General features: G+C 37.2%; 1 protein-coding gene across 1 annotated transcript in view; it reads right to left on the bottom strand.

The window, feature by feature from the left end:
* Nucleotides 1-3,686: 3,686 nt before the first annotated feature.
* ADGRA1 (adhesion G protein-coupled receptor A1) overlaps nt 3,687-13,759 on the bottom strand; it is a 254,109-nt gene continuing 244,036 nt past the window's right edge. Inside the window, exons 18-19 of the mRNA XM_040702834.2 lie at nt 10,947-11,042; nt 3,687-7,802 (exon numbers count right to left, since the gene is read on the bottom strand). Of these exons, the coding sequence (XP_040558768.1) occupies nt 6,581-7,802; nt 10,947-11,042 (1,318 nt within the window). The 3' untranslated portion in view covers nt 3,687-6,580. The remainder of the gene's footprint in view (nt 7,803-10,946; nt 11,043-13,759) is intronic.

The following is a 13,759-nucleotide window of genomic DNA, read 5'->3' on the forward strand; positions in this document are numbered from 1 at the left end:
GAGGACCTTCCTGGAGCTCACACCTTTGTGTAACAAACAGGGACTAAGATGCATATTACTGTGCTGAAGCTCTCTTCTGTTAGCCAGCTGTTGGCTTGAGGAGGCCGTTGTGTGGTGCCCAAAATTAAAGGATGTCCACCTCTTACTGCCCAAAGTTAGCACAACATGCAGCATAGAGAACCATGCATGGGTGCCCTTCTCAGCAGCCTCTGCTATCTATTCTAGTAGGAAGGTTTCCAGATACAGCTCTGCTGCAGGGGAAGATGAGGTTACATTTGCAGGTAACTTTTACATCAGCGTGAGTTATTGGAGTCCTACACCTCCTGAAATCCTTTGGAAAAAAGCCCCAAAGCAGGATAAGCTCAGAGAAAAGAAGTCTTCCCAGCTACTTTGTTTCTAACACTCAGCACAGGGAGGGGTAGAAAAGTAGGGTTTGGAAAAGAATGCCAAGGTCAGTCAGAGCCAAGGTGTTAGGAAGCAAAATGCACTCAAAAGGTTAAAAACAACATCAAAAGACAGAGCCAAGCTGCCAGGGGAAATTCCAAAAGCAGCCTTAATTCTAACACATTCTCGATTTGCTTTGCCTGACTTTGAGCCTCACCAGCACTGTTGTAAATCGGTTGTCTTTTTTTTTTTCTTGTGATAGTGCCTGGATTTTGAAAGAGCCCATTAAAAACAAAGAAATTCTATCATGTGGCACATGAACAACTCTCTGGTTAATCAACAGCTGTGAGCATCTGTGATCCATTACAGAGATTTCTGACACTTATGCTAATGGAATAGCTGACAGCACTAATATGCTGTCATTTATTATGAGGATCAACACTGTAAGAGAATAGGCAATTTGCTAGTGGGTTTTCAGATGTTTACTGACTATAGAGAAATCATAAAGCTTAACTTACATATCCAGCCTAGAAACAAGGAGGGACATCATCGTTTCACTACCGTCTCCCTTCTCCATTATCAATTTGATCACGGTTTCTTCCTTACCCCTCAGTTCCTCTTATCAACACTGTGAGCCTCCTTTCACTTCCAGCTTCAAAACAACGCCTAAGCCAGCTTGTTGCAGTTTCCAGCTCATGCCAGCTTCTCTCCTACTAGTTAGCTTGTTTCATTCAACTCAATCCACTGCTAGAAGCTCAGTCTCTTCAGTTTTCCTCCTCCAATACTGCCATCTTGGTGTCTCTAAGAGAAGGCAAACTGGAGAGTTTAGCAGAGGATAAGAGAATCAAGGCTCCCTGCCTCCTTCCAATCCCAGCTGAAGTCAATCATTTATAGGGTGGGTCCTCTGGGTGATTCAGGATTCCTATAGTTTGTAGTACAATGTGATCACTGAACATAGCTCCACTCATAGCACATGAATCTGAAGAAAGGGTGATAGTATACTGAACTATTTTTGACAGCTAAAATTATCATCTGTACAGAACTGCTTACTTTCTAGAAAGAGCAAAATGTGCCCTTATAAAAGCCATCCTTTACCAGGTTTTCAAATACCTAGCCCTGAAGACAGAACCATTCAAATATCACCAAAAGGAGTTACTGTGGACAAATGTACTTTCATGAAGCCTCTTTGCTGAAAACATTGCATCCTTTGGGCAGCTGAACTCTCTAAACTACTCTAAGGGCAGTGACTGCTGAGGGCAAAAAACAAGCTACATGGCTAACATTCAGCTATGTTCTAATGAGTAGAGAACAAAGTCTTACAGTGGAAAGAATTGGGAAATAAATGACTGCAAGTGCTTACAGCTCAGTAACAAATAGGCTAACAAAAAGGAGTCTTATGACAAGGATATGAATCATGGGTAAACTCCATCAGATTTTATTGCTTTGTCTTCTCCCAAATTTCTCCCCAAACCCTAAAATAAGTTCCTCTTGCTGCCTTCCTCAGGTGTTGCTGAGTACAGTGTGAAACGAATAAAGGAATAAATGAAAACACTGACCACACCGGACAATCTTGCTGAACAGTTCACTGCAGCTTAAGGGAACAGCTGGAGCCGAGTGACAGGCTGATGGGAACAGTCAGTCATTTTGCTGTTCAGACTGCAAGGCAACGCAGAGCTCAAACAGATCAAAATGCAAAGAGACAGAAGTACCTATGGGGTATACAGACACCATGTTTACAAAAAATCATTACCTCTCAGGCACGACCAGCTGCACAACTCGAAGGCATGATATTGGTCTGAGGTTGAACTGCTCTAGAGCTTGCAAACCAGATTTCAACCCTGCTTGCAGAGAACTGAGCCCTATAACACTTGACTTGATGCTTGTTTGGCTTCAGAAAATCCAGATAATAGACTGGTAGGACAAGTAAACAGGGATTAACTTGCACTTCGGCAAACCTAATAATAAGGGAATAAAAAAGGAAGATTTATGTAGTCATAGTGACCTGTAGCATAAGTTTTCTTCTTAGCAATTAAATTTCTAATTAAAAAACGTCCAACCAAGCTCTAAATTTTCAGTGAAGCAGAAGAAAATCCAAACCAAAAGCTCCCTTCTTAGCAGAGTTAACTAAGTGGGTAAGAACTGCCTAGAGCACCAAGTTACCAATAACAAATTGCTTAACTGAAGCCAGTCAGCCTGATGGACCCTGATTGATCCAGCTGGCACATACAGTTTCTCTGTGAACTAGAGGATGCTGCTACAGGAACTTCAACATTTCTGCAAAGCTGCTGAGCTGCTCATGCCTTTATAGGCCTGACATCCCTCGGCACAGGCAACAAAAGCTCAGCGAGATTATGGGGGATCTTCACAGATAGAATCACACCCTTCTTCCTTCCTTGTGTTTCCATGTAACAAAGATGCTATGTTAAAAAGGTTACTGGCCTGCTCCTGATGTCAGCTTTGCTTTCAAATAGTCAAGTGGACAAGGCTCCCATGTCAGTCTCTTCACTGTGAAAAAACAAGTGAGTCATTCTTTCCAGAATCTAATTTTCCAAGGAATGTACCTCCAACTCTGAGGAGTCACAGTCATCTTTGTATGTCCTGATGACTTCTGTCCGAGAACAAATTCAAATCTTCAGGGCATCTGGAATGGTTCAGCTCACTTTACCACATGCAGCGAACCTAAATCAGCTTTGTGACAGAGCATCCAAAAATCTTTCCTCTAACTCAGGCTCTTCTGATCACAAAATCTGTTTTGCTCTTTCACTCTCATTTCAGCAAATCAGACATTGTAGGTAAGCTGACTTATATACTTTTTTTTTTTTTTAATGAGGCTGGGTATGAGTTCTTCTTGTATACAGTCTCTGTGATTTAAAATGGAGTCAGGTTGATGATCTGAAATTCAGTCATTTCTATACCCAGAGAAGAACATCACATACAGCACCATGGCCTGTTTTTATCCTCATGGTACTGTAATAATGACTTCAGATTTCTGTTGATTGCATTGTTCTCCAAAAATTATATTTTCGTGGATGAAATTTCTCCTGTTTAATCTCAGACAGAAAGTGAACGATAAAAGTCTGTTCAGTCATTTTTTATGTTATAAATGGATCACCAAAACTAGTGCTGACATTGAAGCCCATTACATGCTTATGTCCAGGAGGAATTTACTAGGACAATGTATCTCTTAAATTCCTGTTATTTCACTGACTTTATTTTTATAGGAAAGAAAATCAGGTAAAGTAGTGATGGCTCACTGACTGCAATGGAGCAAAAATGCACAATAAAACAAAGCCAGACTCCCAAAGCGTTGAAATCATCTCCTTTATCATAAGGAAAAAAAAAAGTCAAAAGCACAAAAAGCATTTTGGTCAAATTTGATGTTACAAAACATTTTTATATTTATTTAATATCATGTTCTCCTACTCTGTAGTTATACTGTATATTTTCTGAAAAAATAATATGCAAACAGATTATTGCATAACACATTTCTTCCAAATTAGCCCAGAAATAGTCACTAAATTAATTTTTTAACACATAAGAAAAGTGTTTTAATATTTTACGTTGGAATTCCAGAGAGTTTTATCACACAAGATATTCTGTGGAAAGCAGCACCTATTTACTCTTTTGTAAGCCATTATGAAGACCGAACAAGCCTCTCAGACAAAATAACAAAGGTGATTAAAACACGAGCTGAGTAGAGGAGCTCACTGAGTGGGTTCTTGCAGAGTATGTCACTTGGCTGTGTGTGTGTGTGTGTGGAACATTTTGCATAATGGTCTACAGACCCCCTAGGATTTTGCTAGTACAGAATATACATATACATAGTGCTGAGACACAGAGAAGTGGTATTTCACATTATGTCTATGCTTGCTTAGGGCTCACTGTCAATGTGGAATGAGTAAAAGTAAGATGAAAAGAAAATAATTACCGAACAGAAAATATCTCATTATGCAAACAAAGAAAAATACTGTATTTTACTTTAGAGACAGTCCAAGCATATACAGCATATACATAATAAAGCTCAGGCATTTCTTTTTGTTGTTGTTTTGTTTTGTATTAGCTAAAGAAGCAGTCATGAAACTATTGTCTATTGGCTTAAAACTAGACAACCACCTAGTGCATTCTTCTTGCTCACCTTTTAAAAATACACAATCTGAGATGGATACATTGCACTGCTGGAGTTTACAATATATATTTCAAATTTACAAAAATACAGAAAAACAAGATTTCTTGCACTCAGATACTGAGCATTAACCCTTTGAGTACTAATTCCCACCTGCAACACTGCAGAACACATTCATCTGACTTACATGTTTTTAGAACATTATAACAATTATAATTGTCATCTTTATGTACACTATTAGGAAATGCATTCCTACATACTAAAAAAAAGGTAGAGACTAATAAACTCCTCAGAATTTAAACAAAAAGGAAAACAAACAAAAAACCAACAAATAGGTGGAAGTATGTGAAGATTTCTGCAAAATATGCACAGAGAATCACAGACTGATGACCTTTCTAGAGATTTTCCTATTTCCTCTCTGCAGCAATGTAACAATTACGTAAGCCTGTGTTAAGACATAAGAGCAAACTTTCTCTTGTGGCCATCCAGAATTGTGCTTTTTCTCTTATTTATGGATGCACTGCTCGCTTTTCAATGTAGACGTTTCTCCCTCAGCTCTATGCTCCTATTCACTTCGTGTGGTCCATTATTATTCTGCACCATTCCTATATGAAAAAAGGCATTTTATTTCATATAAGGATGTAGTTTTGTACTGTGAGTTGATGCTTTGTGTCCAGCTGTTCATGGAAACATGAAAAAAATTTCTTGTCATAGGAAGCCTTGTTAAGCCTTGTTAATAGAGAATGCTACTGACCCTGGGATGCCCTACAGTTAAGCAGAAATCATGAACATAAAGAAGTTTACTGAAGGTCAAATTTGCATTAAAGTATGAAGACAATCTGAAATTTGCTAGGAGAGGAGATGGATTTTTAGAAAGCAAGAGGTGAAATTAATAAGGTGTGGTTCTGGCGTATGATTGAACCTTCTCTTTCCTGGCAACTCTGGACTACATTGAGCATGTAACTAAATAGACAACATCATATTTACAGCCTCTGAATCAGAGTAAGCTATTTTTAAGAAAATAACTGTAGTCCTCAAAGAGTTAATGATAAAACTGCTCTACCTTAACAGATGTGGAAAGGTTATTGTGGAACAGCTTACAGATTTGTTCAAAAGGCATACTTTACAAAGGAGTGTAAAACTTGTTGAGACGATTGCTATTACACTGCACAGTGTCACATACTATGAGTAGTGCATGCTCTGTAAAGACATTAGAGTGGACCCTTATCAAAGCTATCATATAACCTTATATGAAGGATTGTGCCACTTAAACTAGTGCAGAGTGATTTTTTTTTCCTGTAGGTTTATAATGCTCTAGATTAATATCAATAGGGTTTTTCACAGCCTTGTACAACACTTTTTTTTTGGTTCTTTTTTTAAACACATGTAACACTATAAAACAGCAAATGGTATATCCTGACATATGTCATGCAAAATACAACCAATACAGCACCATAGATGTAACAGAGACATTACCTAGCACTTCTCTCCAACAAGAAAAAGGACATAACAGAGACTGTACATTACACGACTTTACAGGCCATATGCTACAGAAGATCATTAGAGGCAGTATCACTTTTGTACTTCTAAAAAGCTGTAATTTTATAAAATCCTGTTTATCATTTCTACCATAGTCACTTCTGATTAAAATCCATGGCACAGTAATAATATTTTGCTACAAAAATAAATAAGTAAAAGTTTAAGATGCTGATATGCTTATAAAAGTTGTCTGAAATTACTACAGAACAAAAGTGAGAATAATGAATGACAGCAATGTATTTCTAAACAAATGTTCTGTGCAACAAAAGGATATTGCCTCTCTTATTCAGTTGTCTACACTTTATCTTCTAATTATCTTTCAGAATATTTTTATAACTTTCTTTTAAAAATAACTTTACTTGTAAAACTCACTATCTCTCTTTTTTATACTCTCATTACGAAAATGGGAATAAAGATGGAAAGGCTGTACAATTTGCTGATGAACTACATGACTATGTCATCTTATTTAGTTTCGAATAAAAGCAAAGGTAATGATGGTTTAGGTGGAGAAAAGACATTATGATGGCCCATGAACTACACAGTAGTTTCATTTTTCCAAGGGCCAGTTTTGATATTTCCTGTACTATCTGAGCTGTATATCATGGCTTCGTGCACGTTTCCCTTGAGAATTCCGTTATGATTTGTTGTATTAAACGGCAATGATTGTGTCCGTGGATGCATTTCAAAATGAGCTGGATGGTGCACAGTGTCACTTTCTGGCATTTTAGTACAACTATATATGACAGTACTTGCGTCGCTACTTTCGGGCTGGTTGACAGTAGGATATGGATCGCTTTTTGAGCAGCAGGCCCGTCTGTGACCCGACTGGCTATCATGTGTACTGTGGGGGCTGTCCGTATGTGAACTGTGGATGCTGCCATCAATACTTGAAGGAATATGGTAGGCGTATTCTCTTTCACCTGCAGATCTATGCCGACTGAAATAACGTGGCTTAGTTCTGCTTTTCAGACATCTATGAATGTGCATATTGGGTCTGAAGCTTCCCTCGTTGTGGACATGAATATGAGCTTCATCATCAAGTAGCTGGTCACAGTGCATTTTTGCACAACATGGTGTCACAGGAGAAAGGCAGTTAACGTGATTTTGAGCCGCTTGGAGGTTAGTGAGTTTGCAGTGGCTAGCAGCTGGATGATTAAACACAGCTGATTTGTTGGGACATGGTGATTCCTGAAGACACGGTGCATGAACTTGAGTGTCCCCATTGACGTTGACCTTTGGGCGCACATTAACTTGGACAGAATAGGTGTTTCTCCTAGATGGACAACAGGACCACCAGCAATGCCACACATCATCTCGCTTTGCACAGTGATGGATCAGGATGAAAAGCCCCAGCGTCACACAGAAGGCTCCATAAAGACAGCTAAAAATCATATCCAAGAAATGACCTTGAGATACTGCAAGCGCTCCAAAGGTCCAAGTGGCAGTAAACAGGAACAAAGTGAATGCTGCAGCTCGAAGCTGAGCCTTAAATGAATGCTCATTTTCCAGTAAGGAAGAAGAAATCATGGAGCAGGCTGCCTGGGGAATGGATGCAGCATCTGTAATGTGACTGTGGCCCACCTCAGTACTTGGCATTCTCTGCGGATCTTCTGTCCTTTCCTTTAACTCGTACTTGCGTTCAGGATGGCGCTTCAGTTGAATGTACGTGCAGAGAAAATAAATACAGGTAACTAGCACAATGAATGCTATTGGCCCATAAAAAGCACCAAGACTAGGCTCCCATGCCATCCAGCAACTGGAAAGAACAGAAAGAGAGAGAGTCAAGAACATATTGTAGCTCAAGTTAGATGTGCTGGACAACATACTGAAGTGAAACTGAGCTTTCTTGCTGACAAATATGGCCTGACAGTACCGTAGAAGTTTGGATAGGTTTGCTGTGGAGCTGAAGTGTGTCTTTAATATCAGTTAAACCATGACAACTTTCCTATTTTTCAACAGAATAAAACATCTATAATTCAGAGCATATTGGAGATGAAAATTTCCAAGAAATATAGATCAGTTTAGAATCTAGAATTCCGCTGAAGTTTGAGACATTTATGTCAACCCTTTCTCTACTATTAAAAATGTCAGCTCTAATACTTTGATTAAAAAATAAATGAAGCATACTTCATACAGTTTGTGTGAGCAACAGAAATTTTCAGATTTCAGTGGTTTGTATCAATTAAAATTGAGGTAAATTCTTAAGCTTGAAGACTGTTCTTAAGGAATTTTTTTGTTGCTGTAGTAGAGAACAGCTGGAGTAATAAGAGGATACTGAAAAAAGTTCTAGTTGCAGTCTCCACAGTGAGCAGGCCCAAAAGATATATGGCATTTCTGGGTTCACAGCAGTTTCTGAAATTCTTGGGAGTAAATCTATATCAACTTGAATGCCATTAGAAAAAATTAAAGTCTTTTTGTGATACACTGTCAGCATAATATTATCGTAGCATAAATTATTATTTGGTAGGCTTCAAATAATACAACCATAACTGTTTCAGAGTAGCTTAAAGTAGTTCACAGGCCAGTATGAGCTGAATAAGCCTCAGGCAGCTGCATAATTTAGCAGCAGTCTTACAGGACTGTCCTGATAGTGAGCAATCTAATAAAGTAAAGGTTGTAGAAGAAAACACTTCTGGCTGTTGAAATCCCAGATGGACCTTGAGAGAATTTGGGTTGAAGGTGGAGAAAGAATAAATACTTGCCTAGCTTTTACTCTTCCCTGTGATCTGCTTTTAGCCATTGTTACAGGCTGCTTTTAGGTTGTTATATAATAAATACTGCATATATTGCTAGAAAGAGAAGTTACTTTCCTGAACTGCTGGACTACAAGAAGAAGCAATGAGCTTAAACTTCAGAAAAAAAAAATTAAATTAGATTTTCAAAAATTCTTCTAGATAGGATAATTAGGATAATAAGCTGTTGGAATAAAGTGTGGTATATATGTTAATGGAGCATTTAAAACACTGCAGATAAATAGCTGTCAGGAATGGGTTGAATACAGTTAATTTTCCACTGGGTCAGAAGGACAGGTGAGGTGATCTGTCATGATCCATTCCAGCTCTAAAAGTGGTACTGTGAGACACTTCACATTCATTTAGGCATTGGTGATTGGTCGCAGCCCCTCCAATATAATAAGGAACCTTCTGATATCACATTCCTGTCAAGCCAGGAATCATCTACTATTACTCTAAAAATGGCAGAATGAATTTATCTCCCAGGCTGAGAAACTCTCAGCTAAAGAAGATGCAGTCCCAAGGGTACTCAGTACGAGAAACTGTGTTGCAAATGCTAATATATATGTGTATATATTTTAAATCTAAACGTTAAACAAAAATGTACATCCATTTATTAATGAACTTAGAAACACTCCACGGGACATATATTTTGCTTTCAGACATGGACATGAAAAGTTTCCAGAAATATGTCTTTGAAAAAATAGGTAAGTTACCACCTATATTTTATTGAATAAGGACAGAGCAGAAAGCTATGTGAATACTTGAAGTACATTTGAATGCTGCATATTTGATGCAAAGTGGAAAATGGAATACTCTCCAGTGGAACAGTCTCTTGGGGTGTTCTTATTTCAAGTGAAATCTCATTGTGGATCACTTCAAAAATCAATTGCATTAAAAGAAAAAAGTTTGAGTTTGTGCATCTACATTTTTTCTGTGCTAACACTATTAAAAATGAGAAAGGCATAAAACTAGCAGTGCTGTTGTTGAATTAAATGTTTTTTTTTTACCCAGTTTTAAAAGCATCCTTCACTTGTGCCTTGTTTTCAGTAGACTGTGTTACCAGGTATTGATTGGCTATGATTAGTATGATTAGAGAAGTATAACCTCTGTAACTGTGCCAAATCATCTCAGTCTTTTAATATACCGTTGATTGTAAGTGATTGGGTAACTCGATAAGTTTTAATAAACATATGAATGTGAATTGGGTCCTAGGCAGAGGAAACAGTTAGCCACTGTGTGTACTAATTTATTACCAGAATTTAAACTTTGAGTACCAATAAAATACTTCTAAGAAGCCAGATGCTCAGTTACAAGGCATTCTGTTTCAGTTTCCACTTTTCTCATCCAGAACATAACTAGTTTCAAATGCATCACAGTAGATGTTCAAAGCAGTAACTAAGAGTAACATCCACCAGAGTACTAGCAACAAGGCGCTGGCAGTCGACTAATATAGCCATTAGTGTATCAGTCATTGCCTTGTTGATCATTTACATAGAATGTATTTATCTTTACAGTCAGATTCACTTTCTGCCATGAGTTTATGGAGAGGCCTATTGCAGTTCATTGATATATCATGTTTCATACCAAGAATTAATAACAACATGATGCCTGAACAGCTCGCGGAGGTATACTGAACACTAATAGGCTGGAAGATGAGAGTGCTATCTTTTGATTGAAAGACATCGTGACTGGAAAATTTCCATACAGCACAAATCAAAAATTACTGGTTTTCAAGAAAAGAAAAAAGGAATTTTTACATGTTCTTTTTTGAAGTATTTAAAACTTCAAATAAGTTACCTGGAAAATATCAATTCAAGGTAGATAATTAAATACTTTCAATTCATTAAGTTAATTAATGGTCCCATTAAATACACCATCCGTTAGTCAATTTTTAATATCCTCTCACTTACTGAGGTGTGAATGATAAGCGACTCTATAAATGAGAAGTGATTCTATTGACCACAATGAAGTCAAATTGGTGGAGGTGAAGCAGCAAGCCCCAGACTAAGATATTGCTTTCGTAGCCATTAATCCATAAAATTTCATATTAAATACAATCCCAAGTGGCATGTCTGTATACTTGATGATGTCAGTTACATTTATTAGCATGAGAAGAATAAAAAAATGTTTTTCTTAAAAGTTTCATGATAATATTTTGTACTTACTATGGTGCATTGCCTTCAATCCCATAATTATTGATATTGGTTGCTGCTGTAATCCCACATATAATGAAAGGAACTCCACCACTAATCAGATAAAATCTGTTGAGAGATAAGAAGTGATATTTTAATTTTCCTGCCTTGTAGCTGAATAGTTCTTTTTAAACAGTCATTATTTTCTGAAGCTTTTTGAGTATACAATATCGACTTAAAGCTACAGATATCCCTGAACCCAGAAAAGCAAAAATAAAGCATTGTCACAGTAAGCACTGCACTTTATAAAACAAAAACAACAGCTTAACAATTAAGTGGACCCACTTTTGAAAATCTCTTGACTGATTGGTAAAGCCTTAGGAAGTGTAGTTACTTACCCAGTCATATGAAGAACAATACCTTGTCTAACGAAAAAAAAAAATTCCAAATACAAATATTTATTACTTATCTGTGTATTTGTATTCAAAACTTATTAAAAATGTAAGTATTATGTAATAAAATAATCAGACAACTGTCTACGGTTTAGCCTGAGAATTTTCCCAGTGAAATATAGTGAATGAAATAGAGTTGAGCTCAGAAGAGGGAAGGGGCAATCCACTGTGCAAATAAATAAATGAATAAAGATTTACTGAACAGAGGAGTAATCTAGAGCAATTAGGAAGGTTAAATATTACTTTGCATATACCACACTCTTTTTCATTCGTTAAATATCCAGCCTTACAAATGCATTAAAAAGTGAGGGCCTATAACAACTCAGCAAGATCCCATAAATATCTAAGAAGAGTATTAATCAAAGCATTAATATTTCTTTAAAGGCTCATATCTGAAGACTGCAAGCACATAGTTTCATACCCCTTTAATTGGTTAAATGCCACTGAACTCCTTGGCAGCAGCAGTCATCCCAGTGTATCATTAGGTTACACTGAAGTCCTAAGGGTTGCCTCACTGAAATTGGCATCCTGCATTTCTATATTCAAATGCAGCATTACATACTGTCATCATATTTTTCATTTACATAAGCAAGGCACAAAATTATTCATGGAGCACAGCACTTGTACCACTGTGGTCTCTGAGGTGGAGAGCACCGGCCCCTGGCACATGTGACGCTAAAGCTAGGAGGCATGCTGCTCAGAGACAACAGGGAAAATGTTTCACTGTACCTAGAAGCTCAGCTGGTTCTCTGAACATCCCCACTTATTTTCTATTTCAACCTATGCACTTCTCTTAATAGACAAAATTTGTTTCTTTTCAAGACACTTGTCTGCTGCAGGAAACATTAGGCAAGGATATAAACACTTCCCAGTCACTGCTATTGTGTTGTGCCAAAGGACTAAGAACTTGACGATGTATGGGACACACGCTCTTCAGAATCTAGCTAAGTGTTTTCTAAAATGCAATACAAAATTTAGGAAATTTCAGTCCTTGCAAGGTAGGATCTTTACAGAAATAGAGACATAATAAGCTTGACCATTTAAGTAAAACCCAGTGTTAAAAATTTCTTAACTTCTTGCCACCATCTCAAATGTGAAGCAGAATTTGAAACTAAGCTTCTGAAAATGTCACTTTAACATTTTCAGTCAATCGTTGTCCTAATGATCTAAGCTGCAAACAGAGCAGAGAAAATCATGCTCCACATTCATCAAAAAGCCTTTCAGTTTCCATAACTTCAAAGCCATTAAATATATACGTTTTCTTCAAACTTGGCTTATTCTGAAGAGCTCAACAAATTCCAATGAACAAGCTGCATCCTTACAAAACCCATTCATTCAATAATTGCGAGTATCTTTTGACTTGAGCATACTGAATAAGCTAGCCTAACAGCTCATTATTATTTTTAACAAAGGCATGCTCAATGACATTTTTTGAAACTTCAGGAAATGACTAGGGTAAGCAAGGAGGCATAGAAACTTTAATTCCAATTTGTCTAAGAAACAGAGTAAAGAGCAGAAAAATAGTATAGAATCAAGCATAGGAAACTGTACTTCAAACCCATCTGAAGTGATTACACCATAGAATTTACCTACAATGCAATCTATAATTTCATTTTTTGCAGTGCAGCCACTTTCTACAAATTGGATATATACATTTTAATCATATCCTTATCTGAAGTCTCAAAGAAGCCTGTATTGGGGTGTTAGATAACCTCCTTCATAGCTCACACTTTCAGCAGCCTGCTGTACATGATAACAGTAGCATCAGATGTTCTGGAAGCACTTAGCTACACAGTGCTTCAGAAACATGGCAAACTCTAGCCAAGTTTCTGTCCTGTCTTGTAGTTGAGAGAAAGAAAACACACTCTAGAAATGACATAAGTGAAGTCAAATGGTTTCAGAGCACGCAAGGTACACAGTACTGATATCCAGCACAGCGCACTGCCTCCCCTGAGTCATTGCAAAATAAATAAATAAATAAATAAATATTAACATAGCGAATATAAATAACAGAGTGCACAAATGATTCTTCTTTGGTGGATTTGTGATTCTTGAAGGGTGAAGGGAAAGAACAACTGCCAAATATAAGAAAAGCGTACACAAGGAATGGTATTAAAATAGATCAAACAGAAAATGAAAGAAAATTTAAGGGTAGGAGTGCAAAGTCTTGTTCATTTGCGTGAGCTCACGGACACCCTAGACGGTATATAAAGGAGAAAAGATGATAATAAAAAGTCACCGAAGAAGAGAAACGTGGTTCATGAAAATCCATACAGGTGTTAGTTGTGTGGAAGTATACTTACAATAAAGAAATTTAGACCAAAACAAATGCAATCTCACTAATGCAGTCATTAGTTTTTCCTAGTTTCTTCTTTCATACCCAGATGAGATGAT

The sequence above is a fragment of the Gallus gallus genome, chromosome 6 (assembly GCF_016699485.2).
Source record: "Gallus gallus isolate bGalGal1 chromosome 6, bGalGal1.mat.broiler.GRCg7b, whole genome shotgun sequence".
Lineage (NCBI taxonomy): Eukaryota > Metazoa > Chordata > Aves > Galliformes > Phasianidae > Gallus > Gallus gallus.